Source organism: Mesoplodon mirus, assembly GCF_964341445.2.
Source record: "Mesoplodon mirus genome assembly, chromosome: 6".
Classification (NCBI taxonomy): domain Eukaryota; kingdom Metazoa; phylum Chordata; class Mammalia; order Artiodactyla; family Ziphiidae; genus Mesoplodon; species Mesoplodon mirus.
Genome location: NC_138982.1, coordinates 7,734,973 through 7,748,141, shown reverse-complemented (window position 1 = coordinate 7,748,141; position 13,169 = coordinate 7,734,973). Strand labels below are relative to the sequence as shown.

General features: G+C 49.9%; 1 protein-coding gene across 9 annotated transcripts in view; it reads right to left on the bottom strand.

Annotated features, from left to right (window-relative positions):
* PXYLP1 (2-phosphoxylose phosphatase 1) overlaps nucleotides 1-13,169 on the bottom strand; it is a 69,031-nt gene that overhangs the window by 9,932 nt on the left and 45,930 nt on the right. For all 9 annotated transcript variants that reach the window (XM_082624181.1, XM_082624182.1, XM_082624180.1 and 6 more), the window contains 2 exons: nucleotides 6,637-6,795; nucleotides 5,151-5,277 (listed from right to left, as the gene is read on the bottom strand). In XM_082624181.1, the coding sequence (XP_082480307.1) occupies nucleotides 5,151-5,277; nucleotides 6,637-6,795 (286 nt within the window). The remainder of the gene's footprint in view (nucleotides 1-5,150; nucleotides 5,278-6,636; nucleotides 6,796-13,169) is intronic.

Here is a 13,169-nt window from a genome sequence, read left to right as displayed (position 1 = left end):
GATGGAAATATTAAAAATAAAGGCTGTTGTGAGTGAGACTGTTACTTGTAACAGATTCTCTTTGACCAAATTTTCATCTCCTCTGAACCCTCTTCCCAACCAAGCCTTGATCTCTGGACTTTCATGTTCTTTGGATTTATATCTGTCTTTGCATTGCCCATTTTCAGCAAGAATCCTGCTAAGTCTGTTTAGCCAGAATCTCCCACTTTTGATATCTGATCACCCCTGATACATGATCAAATTCCTCACCCCCGGCGGCATCTGATCACCCTGGTCTGCCTTCAGTAAGAATCCTGTGGAGTGAGTTTAGCCAGAACCCCCTGACCCCTGATGTCTCCTCATAGTAATTCCCCATCCACTGACCCACACCCTGCTCCTTGGCTATAAAACCCCACTTGTCCGTGCTGTATTTGGAACTGAGTCCAGTTCTACCCCTCTGCATTAACTCCTGAATAAGATCTGCTTTTACTACTTTATCTGTTCTCTGGCTCTGGTTTTTCTTTAACAGCTATATACTAAAATCTATTCTCCTCTTCTTGGGAACTTGGTTAGAGCCCATTTCTGAAGTCCTAGTGGTCAGGTAGAGCCACGTGACTAAGTATTCTCCAGTGGAATGGAAGGATGTATGCCCATCTGTGTTTAGGCTTTCAGATCACAGGCGTGCCCCCTTCACACTCTCTTCCTTCCTTCTGGCCACTATTCAGGCACTGCAGCAACCCAGGTTCAGTCACGTAGACATGCCTAGGGCATGCTGGGAGCAACAACCTGGAAGGAACCTGGGGCCCTGAATGACCAGGTAAAGCCAAGTTATACAACCTGGAACACTCATCTCAGACCTTCATGCAAGAGATAAACTTCTATTGTCTAAGGCAATGCATTCTTGGTTCTCTTTTTTATTTTTTGGGCGCACCACGCGGCTTATGGTTCACGGACCAGGGATTGGATCCAGGCCCACAGCAGTGAAAATGCTGAGTCCTAGCCACTGGACCACCAGGGAACTCCTCCTTGGTTCTCTTTATTGTAACAGCATGCAGCCTAGCCTTACCCTGACCAACACAGAAATGATTATATCTGTGATGATGGATTTTTCTTCAGGAAAAACCCACGTTACTGTATTCTCATTGGAAATCTATTTTCATATTGAAAATGCAAAGAACCGGCAGCGCTACCATCTTAAGCCTTCAAACCACTCACTTCAGAGGTCTTGTTTACACTTTTATATGCATTTTCACACCTGTTTATGCCACAAAACATACATGGAACCCCAAGGCTCATCTACACACCTATAAGAAAACTTACTGTGCTTTAGCCATAATCTGAGCAGTTACTGAGTTCTGTACAGATCATTAAGACAAGCAGAGAAGAGGTGTAAGACCAGTGACACTGTTACCAGGAAACACAATTCAAAAAAGCGTATATGGCTAGAAACCACAGTAAGTTCATAGCACGGATTTTTACAAGTTATGCTAATTAAAGAATTTATTATTTTATATTAGTAATATCGTGAAATTCTAAAAAGATAAACTTAGTATCCTTTTCTCAGTCTTTAGCTTTCTGGACCTTTTTGCTCTGTTTGATGTGATTACCCACCCCCTCCCCTTTCCTGAAACTCTGCTTCCTCAGCTCTCATAACATCACTCTCCTGCCTCCTTCCTGTTGCAACTTCTCCATCTCCTCCTGGGACCCTCCTTTCTCTCTGTGCTGTAATTGGCTGGGGCTCTTACAGGGCTCTGGTTTTGGCCCTTACCTCACTCCAGCGGCTCTGTATGTGATACCGTTCAAGTCCACAGCTTCGGCGGCCATCTACACGCTAAACTCTCAAGTCGACCTCTACCTCCCAGCCAGACAATGTTCCTGAGCCCCACAACTACTCACGAAGAGGCAGCTTCCACTACAAAGACTCTGAGAGTCGTGGAAGGTGTCCTCAGGAAGGGAAACACTGGGGTGTCCGGCTCCTGCTGATTCAGCTCGCTGCGCGCCCGCCGCCAGCCCAGTGTCCTTCACCAGACGGGAGTAATGGGCACAATTCAGGATGCTCCGCCTTTGAGGAGGCCATAAAAATTAATAATTCGTGAAGCCGAACTGGCACCTGGGAAGGCAGCAGGCACAGCTGGTGACCCAGATCCCACAGTCCCAGGGGGTTCAGAGGCCCAGAGTGGGTCCCCTTAGCTGGGGGTCCTGCTCACTCTTACGCTAAATGTGCGTTTATAATGACAAGTCAACTTTTATTGTTATAAAAGATGGAATTCATTAAATGCCATTAATTAATTAAACATGCATACTCCACCCACTTTCTATAAAGGATTGAAAGTAGCTCCTAAAAATACAGACTGTATTTGTATGAAATAGAACTAAACCAAAAGACCAAGGCCAGGGGAAATGAGGCAGAAGCAGCTGGGTCAGCTGGTCCCCAGGAACTGCACCTCTCAGCTGGGAGCTCCAGAAGTGGCCCCGTCACGGCTGTGGCAGAATGAGGGACCCTGGGACCCGACCTGGCCCTGTGACCATGACCACTCAGGGAGGAAAAGAGGCCGGGCCTGGGAGATTCCAGGCTGCTCTGGTAAATGAAACACCATTTCTCAAGCTCTCAGTGGGGACCAGGCTCAGCACTTTACTCCATCACCTTAGTAGACTTCACGAGGATGTTTCAGGGAGGTACGATAAGTCCCCTACATACGAACCTTCAAAGCTTTCAAAGATGCGAACGTACGTATGTCCGATCACGTAAGTTAGTTCACGTGTCTGGTGTCATCTGTAAAACTTGGGTACCTTGGCTAACTCTGTTGGACTTACGAACAAACTGGACTTACAAACGCGTTCTCAGAATGGCACTTGTTTGTATGCAGGGGACTTACCGGATTACTATCCGCATGCTCTCAGACAGAATACTGAGGCTCAGAGAGGTGAAGGGATTTGCCCTACATCAAACCGGTGACAATGGCCTCAGAGGATTTCATGGTCAAGACTCAAATCTCCTATGATAGATACATGATAGGCAATGATGACCTGTGATTCTCACTGGGCTCCTGAATTCATTCTGCAACCAACCCAGTCCAGCAACTATTACATGCCAGGCTCGGGCTGGGCACCAGTGATATGGAGGGAATAAGACTCAGTGCCCTGAGGGGCCGGTGGTGCAGGCAGAGCACAGACAACGATGCTGGGAGGACAAGTCACAGAGCACCAGCACGTCCACTGGAGGCCTGCACGCTGCCCGGCGGCCCTGCCCGCTGGGCCCTTCCCTGGGAACAGCCAGGTGGCCCTCAGAGGCCTCACGGTGCTCAGGGACCTCTTCAGCAACAGCAGACTGGCCTGGGGGCAGACCCATTCTCACGTCTGGGAACCTGAAGCCCAGCCAGAGAAAGGGGAGCAGAAGCTGCGAGCTGCCGGCTGAAGCGTGGTGCCTCCCACAAAGCCCTTGAGGCTGCTCTGGGTCCGGCCAGCTCAGTGGCCTAGTGGCCCGCCTGTCCCTGGGCTGTTCAAAGTCCTGTACAATGGCAGGACTGTGCCAGCTGTTAGCACACTGACACTCTGCTGCACCCAAAGGAGCAAAGCCACCCCCCCCAGCTGCCCTCCCTGTGTCCTCCCGCCGCCCTGGATGCTCCAGCCCAGAAACTAAAGGGTTAATACCCAGCACAGCAAGTGGCCTCCACCCTTGCCTCGTCCTAAGCCAGTTAAGGTCTGGTCGTTAAGTATTTTGTTCTGAGATTCTTCCCTACGTCCCCCTTTTTCAGGTTGAGTGAGGCGGTGGCGGTGCCTGATACAAGCAGAGAATCCCCGCTGACGCACTGGGAGAGGTCTCCTAGAAGGCGTACCATCTCAGGGGGCCTTGAAGGAGCTTTGGAAGGGGGCCAGCAAGCCAAACGGCGGGTGCAAAGGCCTGAAGGGTGAGGGGCTGGCACGCAGTGGCTGGCAGGGGCCGAGGGTCCCAGCGGAAAGGCCAGCACAGAGGGCTAGAGACGGGCTAGAGACGAGGAAGAAAGCCAGGGACTGCCCGGTGCTCTGACACGGGCTGGACTCCATCCAGGGTGTTTCCCAGCCCGCGGGACACAAGGACATGCATCCATACTTGCTGAACACAGAAAAGAAGACGTAAATCCCCAGGCTGCGAGGGTCGTGGCCTCCAGCAGGAAATGAAAGCCTAGAGTCACATGGTATTTTGTGATGTTTTTACATAAAATGGTTCACTTCATCTTCCCCTTGATATTAGACAGTAAGAAGGCTGAGATGCAAAGGGTTAACCTGGAATTCCCGGGTCCACACTGCAGTCCACTGTGAAGGGAGAGCCCTGGCTGCAGGGAGGCAATCCATGGTGCCACCAGGCTGGCGCTGCCCGGGGCAGGCTGGCACCCAAGGCATTCCATCAAAAGAACGTCATCCCCATCGAGCACTTCCCCCGCCTCCTCTCCTCATTCAGTAAACTCTGCTTGGGAGGTTATGTGTCCCCTGACACATTTGCTGAGGCCTGGCCCATCACTTTATTGCTAACTGTGCCTCTCATTTCAGAGCCATGCCATGTCCACATGCACAGTTTCTACTCTCTTTTCAAGTATTTTTCATCGTAAGGGCTCTCAACCAAGGGCAGGCTGTCTCTACCCCTGTGAAGAATGAAAAGGTTGAAGAAGTAAATGTCTTCCGGTTGTGGCTTTGCAACTGGTAATGTGCATCCTCCTCATCATCCCACTTACTCCTCACCCCAGCCCTGTCCGGTCAGCAGCGTCATCCCCATTTTAGAGACAGAAGGCTGAGGCTCAGAGAGCCTAAGGGACTTACCTGCTCCCCTCAATGGAACAGCCATGCCAGGGTCTGAGGACTCCTAACCCAGTGCTCACTGCACCCCATCCCAGTTGTTTCTCAAACTGAAGAATAGCAGGGTGGGAGACTGCAGACAGCAGGGTGGCCTGGGCTGAAATCTCAGTTTATCTGCTGTGTGGCCTCAGACAGGTGTTCTCACCTCTCTGGGCCTCTGTCCTCTCAACTGTGAAATGGGATTCACCTGCAGGATTGCTCTGAAGATCAGACTCCTGGCAAACAGTACTCACTGGACAAGTGTAGGCCACTCCCCGATTCTGTAATTCTCCAGTCAGCCTTTTAATTTCAACAGAGGCAACAGATTCTTGAAAATGACTTTTAGGAAAACTGCAATTTACCTGTTAGCCACCAGACTGCAGTCAATTTCTGGGCGCTTCGTTTTGGGAATGACATACAGTGGGTACCTGTCCCCATGTCGAATGAACACATGCACTGAGACCAGCTTAAAATGATGCGGAGCGTGACCTGCGAGAGAGAAGCACACTGTCTGGTTATCACCCAGGAGATGTCCATCCCTTTGACTTCGCAGAGGAGGGGAGGGGTGACCATGGTGGAAGGGTGCTGTGCTGGGTGGGAGGCCTCTGACTAGCCTCACAGGGCAGGGCAGAGGAACGTGAGAGGGCTGGTTACACCCCAGCCCCCTGGAAGTCACGGGGAGGCTCTAGGGTGTGGCGGGGGTCACCTGACCTCCAGTGAAACGTGGGCAAGACTATTCACGTAATGGATAAAGAAGATGTGGCACATATATATATACAATGGAGTACTACTCAGCCATAAAAAGGAACGAAATTGAGCTATTTGTAGTGAGGTGGATGGACCTGGAGTCTGTCATACAGAGTGAAGTATGTCAGAAAGAGAAAAACAAATACCGTATGCTAACACATATATATGGAAGCTAAAAAAAAAAATGGTCATGAAGAACGTAGGGGCAGGACAGGAATAAAGATGCAGACGTAGAGAATGGACTTGAGGACACAGGGAGGGGGAAGGGTAAGCTGAGACGAAGTGAGAGAGTGGCATGGACATATATACACTACCAAACGTAAAATAGATAGCTAGTGGGAAGCAGCCACATAGCACAGGGAGATCAGCTCGGTGCTTTGTGACCACCTAGAGGGGTGGGATAGGGAGGGTGGGAGGGAGCCGCAAGAGCGAGGGGATATGGGGATATATGTATACGTATAGCTGACTCACTTTGTTATAAAGCAGAAACTAACACAACATTGTAAAGCAAAAAAAAGACTATTCATGTAGCCTCACGCACATCCACAGACTAGGGGATGCCCACAGAAGTACTGGAAACAATGACTTCTGCTTTAAATCTCCCTCTCGTAAAACACAGCAGGGCACAAACAGATAAATATTCAACATCATTCTCTGATACACTTTTAAAAAAGCAAAACTCAACATAGAAATCATATTTTCCTACACTTTCACTTCAAGACACCAGCAGGGCATGCTGTGGAGGTCCTAAGCCCAGAGAGAGCCCGCCCGGGAAAGGAGTTAGCTGCGGATGACACCCTAGGGCCAGCCAAGGCCACCTTTCCATCCCACTTCCGTCTCACGGATAACCAGGATGATGGCAAACATTTGTGGAGGGCTAATCATGAGCCTCGTGCTGCTCAAAGAGGTCACTTAATCCTCCCAGCAGCCCTGTGAGTAGGGACTGCAAGTTATGCCCATTTTACAGACAAGGAAATGAAGACCTGGAAACTCATTCAAGGACACAGCTTGGTGGCAAATGCAAGATTTGGGCCCTAGCCGTCTAGCTCCTTAGATGCTGGTTGAAGATGGTACCACGCTGGGCAGCGCAGCCAGGCCTACCTTCCATGCTGCGCTCGGCCACACGTGGAATGTTGCAGTACAAAAGGGCTTCGTAAACGGGGTCCATGACGGGGGGCTCCGTCACCGGGTCAGGCATGATCCTCTTTCGATTCTTGCTAGTCACTCCATTCTTAGCTGCTGACACTGGGATCAGGTGGACTGCAGAGAAAGCAAAGCAGGTCACGACACACACGGTCCTGGGCGGGGGGCGGGGGTAGGGGATAGGGTGCACAGGCCAGCTAGACGGGCCCAGAGGGCGGCTGGATTTTCACCGTAACTATCCACTCCCTCAGATTAGGCTGGACTTCAATGGAGCAAAAGGTCAGCTTCAACTGTTTCTTGAGTCCCCTCCAAGCCCCGCCTCTTTCTCTCAATGCCACTATCCTTTCCTTATCAATAATTATCTATGCAACACCAGGTGGGCCCCCCAGAGAGAGGGGGCCTCACCCATGGTGGTAGAGGAAGGACTTACACACTAACTTCATGCAACCCGATTACTTCGTTCTCAACACCCTCTGAATTCTGGTAAATACTAAGGAGGAAAACCATCACCTACTGAGTGCCTACAAAGTGCTAGACAGGTGTCTGACGTATCTCATTTAATATCATCTGCTTTGCACTTTGTGGGCCCTGGAGCCCAAGCACAGGCATCCGCTCATTAATCCTCAAGGGACCATTTTACAGAGCAGAGAGCCAGGGATCCAAGGGGAGGCTGAGGCAGCCGCCCAAGGTGTACGTGGTGGATGGAAAGCCATCCCAAGCTCGCCCATCTGCCTCCAGACCAGGTTCTCCCCCACTGTCTGCTGGATATCATGGGTGGGCCCTGCAGTCTGTTCTGTCTGTCCGTCCACTGCTCTTTCTGTTGGTGAACCATTCTTTCCCCCGCATGTGGTTCGGCTGAACTGTCAATCACATCATCCTGCCTCCTTGAGAGACGTACACTACAGACCCGGGGAAAGGGGCTCCTTTTCTCCTGGACGCTGATCTCTAAGAACGGACACCTGGGGCTGCCCCAGCCATCTGTCGCTCATGGGCCGCCTCTGCAGTGGAAGAAAAGGAGGCTAAGTAGAGATAAGCCAGACCAACAAATGAAGAGAGTTATCAGAAAGAGGAAGGAAGACCTGAGGACATCCACCCTTTGAGCCCCTGGGTCCAGATGTGGTCAAAGTGTCCATTAGATGTTCCAGTTCTGTAAGTCAAGAAAGTCGTCTTATTTCAGCTAGTTTGAGTTGGGTTTCTGTTACTTTCAGTGAAATGAGTCCTGGTTCATACACTTTATCAATTATTTATAAGCAGATGTAAGTCCATCTTCTGGGTCAGTGGTCCCCAGTCTTTCTAAGAGTTCCCAATTTGGAACTCCCTACAAAATAATGGTTGGATTTTTAGCATCGCCAACTGAGGAAATACACAGAAATAGGTGTGCCCATGAATCATTTAACTACTAAAAGGCTTATTAATCATCATATAATATATATGCATATATTTGAACAACAGCTAAAACAGGGCCCAATCACCAGTCTAAATCCACTTAAATTCCCTAGCTACTCCTACAAATTCTTCTGTAAATATTTAAAACTTCCCTTTGGCAAACAGGTGTTATAAACAAAAGTAAAAGATAAGCAATCCACTGAGAGGAAAATATTTGCAATATATATTACAAATTATTAATATCCAAAGTGCACAGATCTCCTACAATTGAAAAATCAATAAAGGATATAAGCGGGCTAATTAAAGAAAAATAAATACCAGTGGCAATAAACACACGAAAAAACATTCAACATTATACATACTTAAAGAAATACAAAATAAAACAATAGGATATGATTCACCCCCACCTCACCAGACTAAAAATTCACTTTCTTTTTTTTTTTCCCCGATACACGGGGCTCTCCCTGTTGTGGCCTCTCCAGTTGCAGAGCACAGGCTCCGGACGCGCAGGCTCAGCGGCCACGGCTCACGGGCCCAGCCGCTCCGCGGCACGTGGGATCTTCCCGGACCGGGGCACGAACCCGTGTCCCCTGCATCGGCAGGCGGACTCTCAACCACTGCGCCACCAGGGAAGCCCTAAAAATTCATATTTTAACAATAATATCAGTACTGGCAAGGGTGTGCAACCTACATTTCCATATACTGCAAGTGAGAGAGGAAACTGGAAGGACTTTTCGGAAGGAGTATTTGGCAGTTGCCACTAAAAGGTTACATGTGCTTTATCCATGACCCCATTATTCTACCTCTTGGAATCGATTCGACAAAGATGTCAATTCCCATCACCAAGACGTATGGCCAAAGAGATTCACTGCAGCGTTGTTTACAACAACAACAAAAAAGGGAAATGACCTAAATATCTTTCATCAGCAGAACAGAATGTTACATCCACAGTGGAGTATTCTGCCACAGTTAAAAAGAATGGAAAAGAATCAAAGATAAATGAAGTGAATAAACCAAGTCACTGGATATTTATATAAGCCTTTTTGTGGAAAGAAAAAATTAACCATGAACGTATGAATATACAGGCACTCTTAGTATGTAAATGAACAGAAAAATGTCTACAAGGACATCCATCACAATGCCTTTGGGAAATGGGTAGAATGGGGTGTGAAGAACTATTTTCACTTGTTTTTCTCTAACTGTCTATATTGTTTTACAAATCCACGCACGTACATATGTAGATATGGATTAACAATAAGCATATGTTACATATATTCTATAGGTAGAAATAATGTCTAGATATGCTTTTTTTCAATAAGCATATTTTCGTTCATTACTTATGATAAAACAACAACCACAGAGCTCGAGTTGGCCCTTCACCAACTCAAATTAGCCCTTTGATTGGTCCTAGAGCCACTTTCTTCCTAACAGCTAGAAAGCCCCAGAACTGCTAATACATAGCTCCGGTGTCCAGAGGTCACTTACCATGGGAGGATTTGTGCCAGATCAAGAGAATGATGAAAAGTATATGTCCTAAGGCAGTATGTCAATGACCCAGCCCTTCGGCTGTGCGGCACCCCTCAATCCTTTACTCTGCTCTGTTATAAAGTGGTACCAGGTTCTGGCCCCTTGGCCATGCCTGTGGGCACACTCCCTTTGAGTCTGGGCCAGGGAAAAGCGAAGCTAAGGAGACATGATAATATGAGTGACACAGGGACAGAGGGGCATGGGTCCCTGCACATCCCAGAGTCCCCACAGTTTGCTGGCTTCTCTGAGAGCACACGGGGTTAGGCTTGTTGGGGCTGCCGCCTGGGAGCTGCTATAAGCTGAATGTTTATGTCCCCCCAGATTCACATGTTGAACCCTAACTGCCAAGGTGATGGTATTTGGGGGTGAGGCCTTTGGGAGGTGATTAGGTCATGAGGGTGGAGCCCTCACGAATGGGATTAGTGCCCTTATAAAAGAGACCCCAGAGATCTCCCCCACCCCCATTTCTGCCATGTGAGGTTATAGCAGAAAGATGCCTTCTAGGAAGTGGGCTCTCACTAGACACCAAATCTGCCAGTGCTTTGATCTTAGACTTCCCAGTCTCGAGAACTGTGAGAAATAAACTTCTGTTGTTTATAAGCCAGCCAGTTTACGGTATTTTTATTTAGCAGCCCAACAGAGTAAGATAGGAACCACCCACAACTCAAGGAAGCAATGGTTTGAAAGCCACAGGTAAAGAAACCTTCCATCCAGAAAGTTTTTATCTGCTGCTTCCTCTGGCATCTGGGCTTGTCAACCTCGCCCACTAGCTGTTGAGATTACCTTCCACCTGTTTCACACCTTCCTGAGTCACCAGGACACAGCATCAGTCCATGTGGGGTCCACTGAAGGGTCCTCCGGATACCAGACAATCAGGGGAAGTTCTGACGCATAGAGGCCACGGGGTGAGACGTCTCCCTGCGTCCCCTCTCCTACCTTGGTTCTCATTGTCCTGAACTGCTCAGAGCTGCCCCCATTCCCAGGGTGCTTTTCAGGATGTTTCCCTCCTCTTGCTTATGCCTCTAACCTCACCCCAACCTCTGTTTCCCAGATCTGGCCAACTCCATAACTCATCCCAGGGGTCACCTCCTCCAGGAAGCCCACCCCGAATCCCCAAGTAGTTTAGACATCCCCCTTCTATGAGCCCACCTGGTTCTTGCTGCCTTCCTAGCTCACACTACAGTACATGTAAGCAGAGGTGTCCACAGTTTATCAACTCACCAATCCAAATGTCCAGAGGGCCAGAACTACGTCTCTTTCAAGTTTATATTCCCCCAGCAACCAGCACAGGGAAGGCCCTCCATAAATACTTGTTGAATTAAAGGTCTGCCCTGAGCCAGGTACTGTGCTCCATGCTTCTGGTGAAACACCTTCTTGAATCCTCAGGTGGGAACACTAAGGCAAAGCAGTCACCTGACCAGCCCAGGGGGTGGGGATCGTCCAAGCAGGTTTCCTCAAGAAGACACCCCAGCTGGGACTGAAAGGCAGAAATGAAGCTGGCAACACGGGGAAGAGGAGAGGAGGACGAGGGAGGACAAGCACAGCAGACAAGAGGCAACAGAGGCTGGATCTAGATCCCTCTGAAGCCCAGGCCAGTCGGTCCCACCAGGGCTGACGCGCAGGGATCCGGGGAAAGGTCGGCTGCAAAGGAGCAGACCCGGGCTGGAGGCACCTCTGCCCCGGCTGCTGCCTGACTTGCCCATTAGGAGTCCTGGGCTTGCCCTGTTCATCTCAAAGGGGGCTGCGGGGCAGACTCGGGGGCTGGGGAGCAGATTCCACACCTGGGGCCTGGCGCTGCAGGATGCTGCTTCTCCTGGCAGGCCTCCCCAGCTCCTCCGATGCCCTCAGGACAATGAGGAACTCTGCTGATCCCACGCCGATAACAGCAGCTCAGAAGAAAAAAGGACTGTGGGAGCGTCAGAAGGAACAGCGGGCAAAGAGATGGAAGGATAACAGGTTCCATCATGTAGGTGTAAAACCCCATGAACCTAGATGAGTGCCCTGGGACCACAGCATCACTGTGGCCAACATGAACTACAGAGTAGGAGACGCCTTTAATTGATAATGAACTCAGCACCAATGGGCATGCAATTCCTTTGTGGTGTGATTTCCCAGCAGAAGAGAGCACTTCATAAGCCACCCCATGGATACGAGTCTCTCCCATTTATGTCTGCTTTACCTGCTCACCTCTCCTACAGTCATTTTCATCCTGTCCTCACATCCATAAGCCTACTTGTATAAAAAGATGCCAACGAGGGGTCTTCCTGGTGGCGCAGTGGTTGAGAGTCCGCCTGCCGAAGCAGGGGACTCAGGTTCATGCCCCGGTCCGGGAGGATCCCACATGCCGCGGGGCGGCTGGGCCCGTGAGCCATGGCCGCTGGGCCTGCGCGTCCAGAGCCTGTGCTCCGCAACGGGAGAGGCCACAACAGTGAGAGGCCCGCGTACCGCAAAAAAAATAAATAAATAAATAAATAAATAGAAGATTCCAACGAGGTCTCAATGTCAAATAATGGCAGGGAACATGACCTCTAAAGCAGTTCCCTGGGCCCCCTCACTCGTAAAAGCAACTAGCAAACTTCTTAGAACCACAGAGTAAAACAATCAGGTGCTGTTTCACGTAGGCCCTCTCCGTCTCACCCGCACCCTCCCCAATGTACAGAGGATGGATCCATGTGCCTCATTAGCAGACATCCCTGTAGCTGTGACTAGAATTCGAGCCAACCGGCCCACACTGCTTTTTCCAGCCTTGGACTTCATCCTAGGAAGAGCAACCATCAGCCAGGCAATGGACCTCAGGCAGAGGCAGGTCAAGGGACTGGCCTGGGGTTCCACAGCCTGTAAGCCAGGCCTGCTGACCTGCCAGGCCGGGTATTTATGCATCTCCCATCCAGCCATCCAACATTTATGGAGCACCTGCTGGGAATTCTTCAGAGAATAAAAGACTAAGGTCTCTGGCCCTCTGCTGGAGCTTACAATCCAGTTGGGGAGGATGTTAAGATATTAAATAAGAAGATGGGAACAGAAGGGCGTATGGTCCTTAGAGGGAAATGCCCTGTCATGGTGCCTCTGCACACCCTGGTCGTTGGTTTGGGGGTACAGGTGCAAGAACACAGGAACGACTCGGATATAAAGGAGATACTGGGAAGTACCACAAGAGTGCTCGAGAAGAGCCTCAGGTGCAATACGGCCTATCAGCAAGTCTCTGCTCAGCAGCCAATGCTATGAACACATCTGAAGAGAGATGTTTAATCCAATGATGATCTGCTTCTTTTAATTTTTATTTATTCTATTGATGGCCCCACGGAAGAGAGGAAAGGAGAGAAACAAAGAGTCCAGGGTCAGGGTCAGATCAGGACTTAGCACAGGCCGCTAGGCAGAGGGCTCCTTCCTGTCTGGTCTCCGGCCTCAAGCCCCCTTAGTTACTTCCAGATGCCCAGTGATGCACACAGCCAGCGGGTCGTGTTACAGCCAAATGTGTGCAGCCAGCTCATTCCCTGGGAGTCACTCTGACTTGCACGAAGACAGGCCAGTGCCTCTCCTCCAGGGCACTAAGCCGGTGCCCACGGCCTCCAGCTCTT